At 43.5% G+C, this 18434-nt stretch overlaps 1 protein-coding gene across 6 annotated transcripts in view; it reads right to left on the bottom strand.

Moving 5' to 3' along the window:
• The window catches only part of THADA (THADA armadillo repeat containing), a 1526823-nt gene that overhangs the window by 185384 nt on the left and 1323005 nt on the right, over nt 1–18434 (bottom strand). For all 6 annotated transcript variants that reach the window (XM_085612787.1, XM_085612792.1, XM_085612789.1 and 3 more), the window contains one exon: nt 17222–17307. In XM_085612787.1, the coding sequence (XP_085468913.1) occupies nt 17222–17307 (86 nt within the window). The remainder of the gene's footprint in view (nt 1–17221; nt 17308–18434) is intronic.

The raw sequence follows: 18434 nt of genomic DNA, 5'->3' as shown, positions 1-18434 counted from the left end.
CTTCAGTGGAGGTGGCATGTCCAAGGCTTCCAGTTGAGTCGCAGATCCTGGAGGGCAGGTGAGTATCCAGCCCATATGGGGGTGTATGATGAGGTGTTTCTACCGGGCGTCGATCTCCTCTTGAAGCTTATGCAGAAGTGGTTTGACAGTCCCCGAGGCGTGTCTGGACTTGCTGGTTGGCGCGATGGTCTCGACTCCAACATCGATTTCGACTCCGAAGTTGCTGACTCCAATAGTTGGCTCAGCTCTGAGGCACGAGTGTTCGTGTGGTCGAGGCTGCAGCAGTCAGTTTCAATGGTTTCTTCGGCACCGAGCTGGGGCTGGGCGTTGCATCCGAAGACGGTGGTCGGTGCCAACCATGGCCCGAAGGCAGTAGCAGCCTGGCAATCTGTCCCTAGTACTCCAGATTAGCTGGACAACCCTTTAGAGGGGTATACTCAATCAATCAATCAATCAATCGATTTATATAGCGCGCTGCTCACCCGTAAGGGTCTCAAGGCGCTGGGGGAGGGGTGCCGGGGGAGGGGGGGGGGTCCGTTACTGCTCGAAAAGCCAGGTCTTGAGTTGCTTCCTGAAGGAGAGGTGGTCCTGTGTCAGCCGTAGGTGAATGGGGAGGGAGTTCCATGTCTTGGCTGCCAGATAGGAGAAGGATCTTCCTCCGGCGGTGGCTCTGCGAATGCGTGGGACGGTGGCGAGGGCGAGGCTGGTCGATCGCAGCTGGCGGGTGGGCGTGTAGAAAGTGAGGCGGTTGTTGAGGTACTTGGGGCCCAGGTCGTGAAGAGCCTTGTGTGCGTGGGTGAGGAGTCTGAACGTGATCCTCTTGCTGACGGGGAGCCAGTGCAGGTCTCTCAGGTGGGCGGAGATGTGGTTGTGGTGGGGGATGTCCAGGACGAGTCGTGCGGAGGCGTTCTGGAGTCTTTTCTGTAGTTTGGCTGTGGTTCCCGCGTAGAGGGTGTTCCCGTAGTCCAGTCGGCTGGTGACGAGTGCCTGGGTGACCGTTTTTCTGGTTTCGGTGGGGATCCATCGAAAGATCTTTCGGAGCATGCGCAGGGTGTTGGAGCAGGATGACGAGACGGTGTTGACTTGTTTGGTCATCGAGAGGGAGGAGTCCAGGATGAAGCCCAGGTTTCGTGCGTGGTCCGTTGGCTTGGGGGTGGTGCCCAGGGCAGGGGGCCACCAGGAGTCGTCCCAGGCGGAGGGGGATGATCCCAGGATGAGGACTTCCGTCTTGTCTGAGTTCAGTTTCAGGCGGCTGTTCTTCATCCACTCGGCGACGTCTTTCATTCCTTCGTGTAGGTTGGCTCTGGCGTTGGCAGGGTCGTTGGTGAGGGAGAGGATCAGCTGGGTGTCGTCGGTGTAGGAAATGATGTTAAGGTTGTGTTGGCGTGCGAAGGCCGCGAGGGGGCTCTTGTAGACGTTGAAGAGGGTGGGGCTAAGCGAGGATCCTTGGGGTACGCCGCAGGTGACTTCGGTGGCCGCAGAACGGAACGGGGGGAGGCGGACTCTCTGGGTTCTTCCGGCGAGGAACGAGGTGATCCACTCCAGTGCCTTCTCTCGGATTCCGGTGTGGCTGAGGCGCTGTGTTAGTGTGCGGTGGCAAACTGTGTCGAACGCTGCAGAGAGGTCCAGGAGGATGAGGGCAGCTGTTTCCCCGTTGTCGAGCAGGGATCTGATGTCGTCGGTGGCTGCAATGAGGGCGGTCTCGGTGCTGTGGTTGGCTCGGAAACCGGACTGTGAGGGGTCGAGGGATCAGTTTGTCTCGAGGAAGGCGGCGAGCTGTTTGTTGACGGTCTTCTCGATGACTTTGGCAGGAAAAGGGAGGAGCGAGATGGGGCGGAAGTTCTTGAGGTCGGTGGGGTCCGCTGTCGGTTTCTTCAGGAGGGCGCTGAGCTCGGCATGCTTCCAGCTCTCCGGGAAGGTGGCGGTGGTGAAGGAGATGATGATGATGTCCCAGAGTTGGGGTGCGATGATGGAGTCGGCCTTGTTGAAGACGTGGTGGGGGCAGGGGTCGGTAGGGGATCCGGAGCGGATGGTGTTCATCGTGCGGATGGTGTCTTCGGTGCTGACCGGGGTCCAGTTGCAGAGGGTGGTGGTGGGGGGCGTTGGTTCGGTGGTTGGGTGCGTGGTCTGTGCGCCGAAGCTGTTGTGTATGTCAGCGATCTTGCGGTGGAAGAATGAGGCGAGTGAGTCGCAGAGGTCCTGCGAGGGTGTGATGTCGTTGTTTCTGGCACTGGGTTTGGAGAGCTCCTTGACGATGCTGAAGAGTTCCTTGCTGTTGTGGGTGTTGTTGTCCAGTCGTTCTTTGAATGTTGTTCTTTTGGTGGTGCGGATCAGCTGGTGGTGTATGCGGGTGGCGTTCTTGAGGGCTGTCATGTTTTCTGTAGTCTAGTCGTGGCGCCAGGTTTTTTCGAGGGTGCGCCAGTTTTTCTTGGACGTTTTGAGTTCGTTGGTGAACCACAAGGCTTTCTTGCTGCCGGGTCTGCTGGGTGGGTTCTTCAGAGGTGCGAGGTCGTCAGCGCAGTTGGTGAGCCACTGTGTGAAGTTGCGGGCTGCTTCGTTGGGGTCCGTTGCGCTGGCGGGAGGGTTCTGGCTGAGGGAGGTGGTGAGCTGGTCGCTGTTCCAGCTCCTGCGGGGAGCCTGTTGCGGGTGGTGGTGGGTCGTGGTTCTTCTGAAGTTGAAGTGGACGCAGCTGTGATCAGTCCAATGAAGTCTGGTGAAGTGGTTGAAGGAGATGTGCTTGCTGGAGGAGAAGACAGGGTCAAGCGTGTGGCCGGCGTAGTGGGTGGGGGTGTTCACCAGTTGCTTGAGTCCGAGGTTGGCGAGGTTGTCCAGCAGGGTGTTGGTGTTGCTGTCATTGTTGTTCTCCAAGTGGAAGTTGAGGTCTCCTAGGAGGATGTAGTCAGAGGAGGTGAGGGTGTGCGGGCTGATGAAGTCTGCGATGGCTTCGCAGAATTGTGTGCGTGGTCCCGGGGGTCTGTAGATGAGTGCCTCTGAGGGTGGTCTTGGGGTCGGTGTGTATCTGGAAGGGAAGGTGCTCGACGGCGGTGAGGGTGTCGTTGGAGTTGGTCGTGATGCGTATGGTGTCCCTGTGGACGATGGCGATGCCTCCTCCGGTCTGGTTTGCGCGATCCCTCCGGGTGATCTTGTATCCGTCCGGGATGGCTATGGCGATGTCGGGGGCTGAGGAGGTGTTCATCCAGGTTTCCGTGAGGAAGGCGACGTCTGGTGCTGTTGTGTCGAGCAGGTTCAAGAGTTCGACGGCGTGTCTGTGGACGGAGCGGGTGTTGAGCAGGATGCACTTGAGGTGGTTGTTGCTGGTGCCTGGCCTTTTAGGTGCGGTGCAGGTCCGGAGGCAGGTGAAGTTGCAGGCTTGGCAGGTGAAGGGTCCGTGGGTGCGTTTCGCATGGGACTGGTGTCAAGAGAGGGAAGTACTGCACTCACGGCGAGCTGCACTGGTGGAAGATCTGCAATCTCGAGTATGAAGCTGGAGCGGTCATCGGGGGAGAAAGCCTCTTCATCCGCGGCCAACAGTTCTGGATGGTGTCCCCCCTCAAAGTTCTCAAGGCTGAAAAGGTCTGGGGTGTCATCTCTGCTCGAGACGTCGAGCCCGGTAGTCACGGAGTGTTTTCTTCGAACTGGAGGAGCAGCAGGTGTTGCAAGCAACCTTCTTGTGCTTAGGAGAAAGACATAAATTAAAACCTAGTGGAGATCGGTTTGAGGATATTTTGCGTGGCAGCAAGGACAAGAGCAAAAAGGCATCCTTTCTGTCATCGTGAGGACATGGTGGGAAGGATGTGGTTGGAGACGGTGGGAAGCCCGTAGGACAAAAGCCCACATGGGCCCGACAAGAGGCGTCACAGTACCTAGTGACTCAACAACGTTCTTTGAATGAAAACAACTTGCACACATCTGGGCCCAACACTAGATGCCAGGATTATGCACAGCATGTGCATCTACAGCCACACATGCCTTGAACATATTATTTATCTGTGCGGTAAGAAAACTGCTATGATATTGTTTCAATAACACATTGCAATAAAGAGATTACTTTAAAAAAAACTATGGTGACAAAGGGGTTTTCTGACATCCTGATGAGCCCCTATAAAGAATGGGGCTTACATATTGGATTTGTTGAAAGTCATACAGAAGCCGAAGAAAAGTGTGGTTGGCAAACGTATAGCTCATAAAGCTGGAAAGGACATGGTCAAGCTTGGAAACAAATATGTGGACCAAGTGGCAAAATATTGTGCATTAAAAGATGAGACAGTTCTACAAGAGAATGATAATGGAGAATTGAGAACTAATTCAGTATAAAAATGCAGAACATTTGAATAGTTTCTTTATGGATTCAATGCACACTTCTTTCAGAAACTTACAGAAGGATGCGCCAGAAAATGAGAAAAGAAAATGGGAGAGACTAGGCTACAAGAAAAATTATCAAGACTTGTATGTGAATGCTGAGCATACATTTGTTTTACCCTATATGTAAGAATTTGCAAAACAGGACACATTCAGGTAGAGATAGTCAGCTTAGAGTAATCAAAAAGTACTGGGAAAATACAAGTTTTCAAAATGTTGCTGAAGATATTTGCAGCCGATGCGTGGTTTGTCATTTGAGTAATCAAGGCAAAAGAACAGTTACTGTTATGAATCATATTGGCAAATCAGAAGGCCCATGTACAAGACTCCAAGCATATTTTATTGAGATGCCAAATTGCAATGGTTTGAAGCGTCAGTAGGAACTACAAGTTTGTGGACGATATAAACTTAACTTAAACATGGAGCCAGACTGATTCCATGCAGCCCCGTAGGATATGTTGTCCCTAGGACCAGCTAGCTCACAGTGCCCCCCCAACATAAACAGGGAGTAAAAAGTTCTGGCAACCATTTAACATGACAACTCTGTTCCCTCAGGAACCGTGGTGACAGACTTCAAACTTTCGCTCAGTAACTCGTGCGTTCTTTTCCTCAGATAACTATACAAAGAATACACAGAAGGGCGTTTTCAATATTTATTGAATCAGAGTGTTTCTTGTATATAATATGTGGGCTGCAATGATTAATAGACGGAAGCAGATAAATGTTACCATGAGCTCCAACACAGAAAATAAAAGAAAGAGTTCCACCATCTTTTTTAAGACAGTTTATATATACATACATATAAGAGATTGTAAGAATTGCGCGTATCTCTATGATGCTAACCCTAACCTATATGTCTAGGGTGTGAATATATGGTTTGCCAAGAAAACCCCCATCTGGATGACCTGATTCTAACCCCTTTACCTGATGGGTAAGAGTGTATAACCCTGTCTTGGTCATGAAGTGGGCACCCCTCACGGATATGTCAGTCAATTGCAAGGCGAAAGCTTCAGCATGCAGGGACCCCTCAAGATCAGCAGAAGTGTCTCCTCTGAATATGTTAGGAAACAAAGGCTATATACAGAAGATGGCATCCTTGCCTCGAGTCTAGACTGGAATTGGGTAGCCATTGTTTGTGTTCTACAGATAGCTGTGTTGCCATATGGATGTAATAATAAAACACATTTGTATTACGCATGTGAGCAGCCTTGCACCAAATGCCAAGGCAGTGTAGTAGGATTCTCACAAATTGTTCGGTGTCAGAAAGGTCGGTGTTCCTTCAAAACCAATCCAAGCATCACAAATGCAAAATATGTGTCAAAAGTTCAAGTGGCAAAGAGAAGGCAACTTTAGGAACAAGGATTCATATATATGCAAGAATGATACTAATTCCTACCAGATCTAACTTGGGCACATGACAGAAGTACTTCTTGGTAATTAGCTGCTTGTTTTCTAAATGGGTGGAAGCACATCCCACCACGGGAGCAGCTAGATTTACAGTTGCCAAATTGCTGTTGTGGGAGTTGATACTCAGATTCGGCCTTCCAATTTCCTTTGAGACTGACCGTGGAGCCCATTTTAAAAACAAGATTTTGCAACTAAGCAGCACAGCATTTGAGATCAACCAGAGGTTTAATAGTAGCTATCGAACACAATCTTCTGGAATAGTGGAAATAGTGAATGGTGCTCCCAAGAACTAACTGGCAAAAGTCTGTGCTCCAACTGTTTTAAAGTGGCCCGATGCCTTTCTTCTTGTTTTTTTTTATCGACAAATTTTATTGAATTTCCATCGTACCAGAGGGGCAGAGCCCGACAAGCAAAATACAGAGGAAATGCATAAAAGAATGTCTCTGGGTACTGTATAAAACCCTCCCCTATAGTCTGCATAACATCAGACCAGGAAAAACACATATTCCCCCCCCCCCCCCCCATGCGCACCATACATACTTAGGGAACATTGCATGTAACAACCAAGGAAATTCCCAGCCACGTCTTTTTAACATTGGTACATTAGACAGGTAAATTATTCACTACCAATCATTAAATAGGATCTCGGGCGGCGGACTGCGACATTGGAGGCAGATCTATAACCCTGTACGTGGCCCACCGCTTCTGCGGTCACCCCCTTGCCTGAAATACCGCAATCTCCGCAGACATGCACCTGTCCAGAGCCTTTTCCCAGTTAGTTATACAGGGCGGGGACGTGCCCTTCCAATATTGTGCTATGTCCCGCTTAATGTCCCAGAAATAAGAGGTGTCTTTTATACTGATTCACCCCCACGCCAGGACACGCCCCAAGCAGGACAACACGCCGGACCAGAAGAGCTGCAGTGCCCCACAACTCCATACCGTATGTAGGAATGACCCCTCGTCTGCACCACGGCGGAGACAGACTGGGACTGGATTGCCCCCATTTTCCAGAGCCGGAGACAAGTGTAATATACGCTATGGAGGTATTCTTTCCTCTTGTTTTGATGAGTATAAGAAGTACTCCTAACAGAAAGACTGGTTGATCACCCCATGAGGTTATCATAGGAAGAGCAACGATGTTTGCATATATTCCTTCAGGTGCACCAGTTCCAATAACTGATGACATTTTGATAGATTAGTGAAATCTGTCTCTCATCGGGTGAAAGTAGCAACAGTTGAATCCAAGGGTATTGTGTGCCATAGTCTCATTCCTGGGAAGTGGATTGTAATCTGAAAGTACATCAGGAAGGGGTGCTTGGAGGAGCGTTGGCAGGGACCATATCAGATATTACTAACTACAAACACTGCCGTGGAATGAGCTGATGTGCGCAATGGATTCACAGCGCTCACAGAAAATGAGTGAAAGTAAGTGAAGTAGTGGATGAATCAGCTGGTCCAGAGTTAAGCAAACAGAATCAGGTGCAAAGCCAAGGTCAGAGCCATGCTCCAGTTTGCAGCGTGAACCCAGAGGGAGGTGAAAAATTTGAAATTGGTACAGATAACAAATTGGTGAAGATAAGGAACAAAAGCAAACTTAAATGGTGAAGTTTATGGTTAGTGAAAGCTCTGAAGAAGAACCTGAAACTCCTGAAGTCCAGCTTCAAAACAGATATGAGAGTGAAGAGCTGTTACAGTGCAAAATACAAAGGCATGAGTGGCAGCAATAAGAAATAGTCTCTGATCCAAACAGTGAAAGGTTGCAGTTGAAGATCAAAGTTAAGATCACCAAAGTAAAGAAAAAGTTCACAATGATAGAGCAGACATACACAAGGTTCAAGGTCGAATTTGAGTCTGAGCTCAAGTCAAAGTTCCTTGGAGAGTAAAGAAATTCCAACAAAGACTGTTGCTCAGAGAAAAAGAGCGTGAGGAAGACATTCTAAAGAAAATAATTTGCAAAAGAAAACACTGTGAATCAGAGGAAAAGACTGCGAGACAAACAGATTCTACAACTAGTGGGAGAGAATCCCCAGAGGCCAGGAGATCAACAAGAAAGAGAATTCCAAATTGAAAATATGCCTCGCTTGAATGGGTGTATTTAGCTACAGTTTCTGAAGAAGATGAAACTGTGTTGAATGACTAAATGTTTGTAAATCAATGCCAATGTAAGTTTGAGAGTGAACCAGAGACAGAGTTTGAAACATAATAAGGCCACCTTCAATTGAATAAAGAGAGAACTGAAACCTAAAACAAATTTGAAAAAAATTGAGAATATTATTTAGAATTTTATTTTGATTATTGTTTTAATAAAATAAGAAGATGAAGAAAAAGATTATTGTTTAAAGAACATTTTGGCTAATTTTGGATATTTTTTTTACCACACAAAGAGTTTGTGTCTCAAAAGAAGATAAAAATACAGCAAATGCTGTAAAATTGTAGGGTTATTATTAATAACAGTAGTTTTAGCGGGACAGTTGTGCTTACTGACTCTTGTGGGATATACTTCAGGTGGTGTTAATTGTAATGTTGAAACTACTACTGAAAGACATGAGTTAAAACAGGATATACCAGTGCATGGGGAATGTTTAGTTAGTGAATTTGAGGATAATGTATATACAAAAATCATTAGACAATATGTAGATGTAATGAAGGTTAGAAGGTGCTACGTGATCACTTACCTTCCTAGTTCAGCTGGAGAGGGTTCTACTTACATATAGCTACCTATTTCTTACTCACTGTTGTGTAAAATATATATTGTGATTTTTAACCATGATGAATTTCTTTCTCCTTATTTGACTGATTGTAATGTGTCCTTAGACAATAGAGAAATTAAATATACTACATTTTTTAGAGTGATTGCACAAAACAAGTATGATACTAATACTGGTCGAGGCTATGTGTGTATTTTTAGTAGTGAGGAGCATAATTTTATTACAGAATACGAGGGAGGAATAAAGTTTGTGAAAAATTGGGAAGAACAGATGGTTGTTTACGAACAGATGAAAGAGGATGAGGAATTTGGATTTTTGTAAATTGTTAGATTGGTTTAAATACTAGATTGTGAATGGAACAGGAGAGAAGAGGTGAGCTGTGTATGGTAAGGCATAGTTCTTCAAAGGGAGCTAAGGTAGAATTTGTAGGAGTGTGTGTGTGATAGAACTTATGAAGTTAATGGAGACTATTTGACTGGTGGAGAACCTATTTTGAGGGGAATTTATTATGTCCGTGGGAAAACCGCTTATTTCAATTTGCTGAGGAATTCGGTTGGTTCATGTTATTTAGATTTGGTGTTCTCTAAAATGTATTAAATGAATGAATTAGATAATGAACATAGTTTAAGGAGAGTGACAGGTAGTTTTGGACATATTAGTTGCTATGATTCCTTTTGTAGGGGTGGCAATAAATTATGTGAAAATTAGGTGTTTGTCTACGGTTGTAGATTGGCTTGCAGTGGATACAGCAAGGCCTGTTAAGCCAGTAAATGTAGAAATGGTGGCTATTAGGTCTAAGATGATGCAAAATTGTCTTGCATTAAATATTCTCTTTGTGAAAGAGGGCAGTACGGTGATTAAAGCCAAGAAGTGTTGTATGTTTAACCCTAACAATAGTAGGATTATTGATTCTTTTGATACTAAGATAACCAATCTTTCACATGTAATTAATTCTTTTGAGGAACCTGGTTTATTTGCAATAGTAGGTTTATGTTTTAGTGAGTTAGGGAAGAGTTTTGATAAGGTTAGAGAATAGCTAAGTAATGTAGGTGGAAATGCTTTTCAGGTTATCCTAACCTCTGTAATCATCATAATGATTAGTGCAATTATTCTTTTTTTTAAAACCTACATTTTATTGGTTCTACAAAGCATGCACGGCTCATTACGCTGGCAAGTAAGGAAACTGAAAGCATATGAAGGAAATGCATAAACAAAAGAATATAGCTGCACATTTTGACCCACCAACATTCTCAGAATATGATACAATGTATGTCCAGCCGCCAGATCACCTTGGCAATTCCCTGTCAATCCCACCCTATTCCATTAACAGACAAATTTCATCATCCACCATTTACCGTACAGCGCATACAGTATCCATTACTATGCCCCTGTAGTCTACCCATGCCTGTCAAATCTTTTGTGGACAGCCTTGGGCCATACACACAGCCACCTCCAAACTCCTGCAGTAATCTTGGACACTTGTCCACACCACCAGAGACCGGGGCAGTGCAATTATTCTACTTCTTTTGCTGTATGATTAGAAGATATAAAAACAAATTTAATGGTAAAAGAAGAAAAGGAAAAGATCAATGGAGATGCAATTGGAGAGTCTTAAAGATCATGTCTACAACCAGATGAAAATGGGCATAGGAACATTTTTGAAAGCAACTAAATATTATGACATCTACTGACTAATGGCTGATTAGTAATAAACTTTACTAACATGTTTTAGTGATCATTAGAAAATAATCGGGGGGAACTGTCAAGGCTTTTTCTAAATGTGCAATTCTGGGTGACAAATTATTTCTGAAAAGTAATGATTAATTGATGAATATAGTCAGAACCGATGAATTACAGATGTAGCACTTAGAATGATTTTATTTAAGGGGTTTAGAAGTGTTTATTAATGTTGTTTACTTATGCCTAGACCGTCATATTTTCATTGTTTATGGTTTGTGGATTTCAGTGGTCTTCTTTTCAGTGTTTCCAAACCTTTTGAAATCAGTGCTTAGAGGTGTTTATTCAGCTGCCTAACCTAAAAAAAAAATTAACAATCATTGTGTTTTTCCAGAGTTAACACAGCACATTGTGTTTTTGCAGTGATTATTAGGAAGCATATATTTAATTTAAAGGAGAAATAATGCAGGGAATATAGTGTCTTTCCATTAGCAGTGTGTCCAATGAACTTATGTTAGACTGCTTTAAACGTAGATTGCACATGCATTCACGTTGTTACTCTCTCCCCATCTAATTACCTCTCACTCTGCCAGAACTATGTCTGATTTACAGGACTATAAATGGATTTTAAAAACTTAGGAGTGCTATATTCAAATGTTTTAATAAACTAATTCCTAGACACAGTTGGGGTCATTCACCTACTCTTTACTCAATAATGTGACATTGTATGGGTGGTCAACCCTGCCCACAGTATAGTGCCTTGTGAAACATTTGAAGTACACCAAATTAATTTTAAGCACTGCATTCTAATGCACCAAAAATATCAAGCAAGTTCACCATTGCTTTTCTGCACTCCTTGCCTGACAAAATTAAGGTAGTGGTGCTAATGTTGTTGTGTGGACATGTATAGCTGCCAAGTGTCACATTGGCAAGTGTCTCACTTTAAGGCAGTTCTGACCTTTTTAACAGGCATCACATTGCATTCTGGGACTTAATTGTTTGCTGTTAACATTGTAGCTATGGGCCCAAAAACCTCAGCAGTAACTTGCATTTGGGTAAAAAGCCAAGAGTAACTAATGGTATCACACATTGAAATAGGACACCTTGCACCTATGAATGTCGTTGATATGTGGAACGTCTTGTGTGATGTTTTCACAATTGTCCCATGTGCATAGTAAAAGCACTCTCTTCACAGGTACCTGTCACTACACCTAGCATTGAATGTTTAAAGACTTGGGTGGTTGGCAGGTGACCTGCTTTCAATACTGTCTTGTTAAAAAAGGGGGTAGATGTATCAAAGTGTTTTACCCATTCTGTGTCTGAAGTTAAATGTGATAGTGCGCCAACAATTTCATCAATCAGTGAATTAATTAAACCCTGTAGTGAAAGAATTAAACACTTTCAAAAAATTGCATGTGCTTTCAACAGGCCCAGATACTATACAATGTGTAAACTAATTAGATCAGACTAAAACATGCTACTAAACCCTCCTTTTCTAATCCAAGCACACAAACCTGGAGGAAACAAAAAGAAACAATATTTTAGTGACATCCCTAAACAACACAACTCGAGCAGAATAATCTTAGGCAAGTCTCCCTTGCTGCTACCTTGTATAACATAGTTATATTGTGTTAGCCCTTCAGAAAGATATGTAAATGACTTATTCTCCATCACTTCCCTTTCTTTGAACGCCATTTTAATTTATAGTTGTGCTAGTGTTTATCAGTATTTATAAGTTTACACTGATGAGGGCTGTTTAACCTTTGGTGGGATTTAATGGTTATTACAGGTTTAGACCTAAAACAGGATAGCCTAGGTATCCAACATTTCTGCAGACACACCATTAGTATGGATGTTGTTTTGGTGTTCTGCGTCCATCTTGCTCCTGCTCATGACCCCTCCCAATCAATGTCCCCTTGTGTGTTTACTCTCTGCCCACAATCTACGCAGAGCAGACACTGTGACACTACTGGTTATTTTCATAGCATGGATTGTGAATGATACTTCATGTACTGAATGTATTATTCTGAAGAACAGTACTGCTGGAAGTTCTGACATATGCTCGCTAGCACACACTAGTGTACGAGTCTTAGTTTGAAAATATTTCATATTGTGTTATACAGCTCCACACTGCTGTGGAAGCTGATGGGAGTATTAATTTACATTAGAAATTGGTTAGTGTTATAGTTTTTGTTGTGACGATCTCTATTTGGATTTGCTTAATATGTGTTATTGTCGGTCTTGCCATGCTGTACTGGCAGTTTTTGCTTATTTCCTATTCAGAAAATGTGCATAAAAACTACTGGTTTTGGGGGTGAGTAAAATGACTTCCCTGTTTCTCTGGTGGATCCGTTCAAATATTTAGAGACTTTCCGTTTTCTTCACATGACTCGGCCCAATTATGACTTTTCCTGATCTATCAGGGATGCTATCCTTTCTACTTATGATTTTTGTGGCTTATTGGGACTTAGAATGATTCTGAAATCTGACTGTACTCTGTGTCTGAGGCTTCATAAATATATTTAGCTTGTCTCTGTAATGCCTATTTTGAGAATTTGGCAATCAAACCCTTTAACACTCCTTTTTTTGGAACTCAGTTATTGAGTGGTCCCAGTTACTTAATACTCTGCTAATGATTTGGGGCCTAATACCAAGGAGGGTGGGGACTCTCATCGCAGGATCAAGGCTGCAGCAACAGAGGTAAATTTTGGGTTGATCAAAATATTGGGTGCAGTAAAATACCCATATACTGACACCTAGAGAAGTGAAGTATGAGTAAAGTCAGAAGTAAAAAAAGTCAGAAGAGAAGCGAAGGAGAATGAAAGGAGGGAATGAAAAGAGAAAAAAAGGGGGAGATCAACCAGTCCATTGAAATGAGAAAGAATGAAGGTTTAAAAAGCCACTAAAGGAGCAAAGAGTCTATCAGAATTTATTATATAATATCTACAGGGAGGACTGATGGCGTCAAGCTACTGGAGTATAGGGGAAAGATCACATTAATACCAGTAATAAATTAGTTTAAAACCAACCTAAAGGCCTTTTATATATATATATATATATATCTCCAAACCAAACCGCCCAACTCCCTTGCTCTCGACAGTGTGGGTGCGCCGATTGCGCAGGCGATGTCGCAATCAAATATTCCAGAAACACCACTTCTCCAACAAAGACAACGTGCGGCGCAATCCAGGCTCGTTCAAAAGATTTTTCTTTATTGATAGTTTTCCGTGAAAAGCTAACATGTTAGCTATTCACGGAAAACTATCAATAAAGACAAATCTTTTGAACGAGCCTGGAGTGCGCCGCACGTTGTCTTTGTTGGAGACGTGGTGTTTCTGATATATATATATATATATATATATATATCTCTCCTACTGGCGGTCGCCAGTAGGTAGTTATAGTTAGGACCACGTTTCCATAGGAAATCCGCAACATTCTATTTTGAATAACTTTGGCGCCGGTCGACGAATCCTCGCGAATTTTTCAAAATAGGTGGGGCGCTACGCTCCGCTCCTACCCTGAAAGTCTCGGGGGGATTCGTCAAGCGGGGGCTGAGATAAAAGGGGGGTCCCAAAACGCGTTTTTCCCATGCATTTTTCCATAGGACCTTTAGACAGGGCTACAGCCCGAACGGCTGAACAGAATTACTAGAAATTTGGCAGAGAGGTAGTCCTCAGGTCAAGGAAGTGCCTTTTGTAGGTTTGGTGTAAATCTGTTCAGTAGATTCTGAGAAAATAGCCTTTAAATCAATATATATATATCTGAGCCAGCTTACGGTGCGCTTACGGTACGCTTACCGTACGCGTACGGTGGCGTGCGCGAGCGCGATTCTGATTGGCTCTTAGATCTAAGTAAACATTCGAATCGGCCGAAACCAGGAAGCGGCGGCCGCCATTTTCTCTCTCGCACTGAGAGTGATTTTTAAAATATAAAGCCCAAAAACATGTAAAGGGGCTGTTTAGACAGCTCCCACACACATAGCCATGTTGAGGGAGTCCCCAAAAATCCCCCAAGGCCAAAAACTGAATTTTTATTTTTTCGGTAATTTTGCCGATTACGCTTACCGTACGCGTACGGTAAAAAATTAAAAAAAAAAAAAAAATTATCCACACTCTCTCCACCCCGTGTGCAATTGGTGCCCGAAGGACACCAATTGTGCATGGCTTATTACACCTGAGATAAACTAAAATATTTAAAAAAAAAATAATTAAAAAAAAACCATTTGTGCATGGCTTATAAAATATACGAAAAATTAAAATATTACCTTTCAAAACGAAGTGCATCATATGTCCTCCATGTGCGCACGGTGCGTGAAGCGCATCGTGCGTACATGGCCCATCTAGCGTAACGTGGGTACGCGGTGCGTGTAGCGCACCGCGTGCCCACCGTGCGTGCACGGCACTAACTGCGTAAAGTGGGCGCGCGGTGCGCAAAGCGCACCGCGTGCTCCCTGTGCGCGCATGGTGCGCGAAGCGCACCGTGCGCGCACGGAACGAAATGCGTTAAGTGGGCACGCACGCCACGAATGGCGTAAAGTAACTTAGCATTTAAAAAAACGTACAAATTCACTGAAAAAACCATAGGTTTCACACACGTTATAGTTAGGAATTAGCATTTAAAAAACCTTGCAAATTCACTGAAAAAACCATAGGTTTCACACATGTTATAGTTAGCGGAAATTTTACTGATAAAAAACCAATGAAATTCCCCCGTTATAGTTAGTGCAGGCAACTATAACTCACGCGACCGCAATCTTCTGCTGATGACATATATGTCTTTATGAAAAAAAAATATTTGTAATATATGTATAGCTAAAAATGTATGGAAGAAGACATGGGCAAATAAGTGTCTAAATACAGTATTAGCATCAGCAGAGGATTGCGGTCGCGTGAGTTATAGTTGCCTGCACTAACTATAACGGGGGAATTTCATTGTTTTTTTATCAGTAAAATTTCCGCTAACTATAACATGTGTGAAACCTATGGTTTTTTCAGTGAATATATATATATATATATATATATTTCACTCCACCATTCTCTGCCATTTTCAATCTCCTTGGAAACAAACTGAAGCGAACCCAATGCTTGTGCATCAATTCTATTTAGTTTATTTGCTCAGTCACCACCATCGCCATGACGCGTTTCGGCCTGACACGGCCTTGATCACATATATGATAAAAGAATTGTCAGGAAAGAAAATGGTTGAAATACAGAAGGCTAGACTCTTTTGTGAAGCAAATTAAGTCTGGTAGTTAATGGCAAACTATGTAAAAAAGAATGTCAGACCTCTCATAAGCTCCAAAAACCAAATTGTAGTCAGATTCTAACCAGTGACAAATTACTCTTAAGAAAATTTCATATTTTTTCATTTGGATCTTTATACACCAACCAAACTTCAGGTAAAGGCAAACATTGACTGGTTCATGAGAAACCTGTATCTTCAGGAAATTTCTCAAAGAAAGGAGATTATCACAACAAACTACTAAATGGCAAATATGTACAACTAGCTATAAAATCACTCCTGTATAGTAAACCTCAAGGACCACATGCTATTTTACAATATGCACGCATTCTTAATGATTAAGCATATGAAAGCCCTAGTTGAACACTTGACAAATTCAAAGGCAGCCACTGGGTTAACAGGGTCACCATTGTGTTATTAACCAAGATAGGGAATAAACCTTTATACTCATTAAGACACCCACCAAAATCACTTTGCAGCAGGAACCCGAGACAGAACAGTTTGTGTGAGTGAGTGAATGGTCAAAGGGTTCACTTGAGCTGTTAACTCTCCCGAACGGTCACTATGCACCTTGGAGTCGGAGCCTTGGCAAGTGGAGAGCAACATCCAAAATCTCTGAGCCAGAGTCTGAATGTCTCTAGGAAATAGCACCCAGCTGGTTGGCCAATTCCTGGGGTATGTAATTGTAGGACATTCCCTGGGCTCGCTGGTGGAAGGAGGAAAGTAGAACTGCCGTACTTGTCTAGTAGGTTGCAGCAGATGGTCACTGCTGAGATGGTGCAGCATCAGTGAGTGCAGTCAGCACACAACGAGGCAACCACAAGTGGATAATGTGGGACTCTGGGAATGCAGAACTATGGGTGCACAGAAAACTAACCACAACAAGAAGTATGTTCTCTGAGCCAGTCTTCAGATATCTGGATTCCTTCCCATGGGGTGGAGGAGCCAGGTCTTACAAACACAATTGCAGCAGAAGCTCTTTTCAGATTTTAATTCCGGATAAACCAGCAAGCAAAGAGAAAGAGCTCTTAGTTGACTCATCCTCATATAACTTTACTTCTCAGTAGGAACTGCCAGTATCAAGGACAGACAAGCTTTCCAATACCATTAGCACTATATCTGACCTTCTCCTCATTCACAGATATTACAGAGAGGCTACAAAGACACCTGCAGTGATTCTACTCTGTTCTGGAGGACTTCAATGAAGTCCCCAACTCTACAAGCCAATCCAGAGCAAGTAAGTCTAGAAGCTCCTCGGTCCTCTGTGAAGCCATGGTCTTTCCTAGCAATGACATCCATCCAGTAGGTACTTGCAAGATGGGTCTGTTCCACTTTTTGTTGGTCAGGACAGAATGGTACTGGAGTGCATGGATGAAACTCCAACCCAGTAGGCAGACTTATTAATCCTGCCTTAGCTAGGGAAAAGAGAACCCAGGATCTATGATTCGGGCAGCTGCTCCTGCCCTAATGGCCTACACAAAGCCAGGGATTATAATGACAGTAAAGTATGTGGAGACTGGTGTAGTCCATATATACTACAGGCACATTTGAATCCCTCATAGGGGGGTCACTGATACATAAGCACAATCAGACTGTGGAAGGTGAGAAGACAAACCATTACATTTACACCCCAACCGAAGATATTTATTAGATGAATGGAAAATAACACACAATAAACCAGCGAAAAAATAACACACAGTGAGTGAAGGCCAGTTCTACAGTGGACATTTGCGTTTTGTGACAACAAATAACATATGGTAGCAACATAACTATCCTAAAGATCACAAGTACATGTCTACTTTTACATTTAATATCAAAGAGCTTACCTGTATCTTTGGATTTAATCAGAAAATTGCTCAAGATGACCACAACCTCCAAATAAGTAGCTCTTGTCACCAAACAAGGATTATTCCTGAAAAAGAGAAGGTTCGCCAATGACTGAGACCTCGTTTAAAAACACACAAGCCACAATGATTAAATATTACTTAGGCTATTGATGGAGCAGGTAAAACAAAATGTTGTATTCCTCCTCTAATTTGCATGAAATTAATTACGTAATCATTCTAAATCTAACTTGTAATAATTGGTTTGAAGTGAAATTTACTAACCAACTTTTACACCTTGATAAACACAAGATACACGTGGGACTAAAATGCTATTTGCATGGCAGAATAATCAATTATCTATGGTACGCAAACTAACATTAGATTGTGGTGAAATAGAAATTGCATCATTTATGTTGCTTTTGTGATTGTTTGTGCTTCCAGGATTACCAAATGGTGAGTATTTTCACTTTAAATGTTGCTACAGCTAGGGAAATAATAATATATATTGGGATTAGTGTGGGGTTAAACATTAGAATCTCCATTTCTATATTTTAATTACTGTTATGTCTGTTTTTGCTTAAGTTGGCATTCGGGCCTACTAGGCCGCAGTACCTAAGGTGGAGTCTCCCCCGTGCACGCCACCATGTGAACGCGATGACTTCTGCGCAGAATCGGATGGCTCTGGAGATCTCCAAATGACCTCAGATCTGTGACACCGTGTTCCTTGTCAAGAATGAACGTGTTTGGCTGCCAACTGACTATGCTGTGAGAAACAGCGAAGGGGATAATACAGAACCTGTACTGAAATGCCTTCTCTTCTTTTCTCCATTACATTCGCAACTTTCGTCTGGGAAGAAAAGAGATATTATACAATTTGCGCCTTCCTATGCCAAGTCTCATGGAGAACGAGTTTACTCCGGGAAACTTTTAGAAAATTTGTAGATAACCCCGGACTGGCCAATCAGAACATTTCTCTACCCCTAAATTTGTTGCACGTTAGCATGAAGTAAGAGGGAAAAATGGTATAAAATGCCCTCATCTGCCAAAGGGGGGTGGCCATCGGGCTGATCCTTTATGGCATTGGGTCTGCATTGAGCTGGTGAAGATTTCCATGGTTTACCTTAGGTTTCTTTGATTTTGGGAAGTTATTTCGTCTGATGGTTTCATCTTTGCTGTGGGTCGGACAGTTTAACCCGGAGATTGTACCAAAGAA

The sequence above is a fragment of the Triturus cristatus genome, chromosome 6 (assembly GCF_964204655.1).
Source record: "Triturus cristatus chromosome 6, aTriCri1.1, whole genome shotgun sequence".
Classification (NCBI taxonomy): Eukaryota; Metazoa; Chordata; class Amphibia; order Caudata; family Salamandridae; genus Triturus; species Triturus cristatus.
Note: the sequence above shows the minus strand (reverse complement) of the source record. Positions and strands in the feature narration are given on the sequence as shown.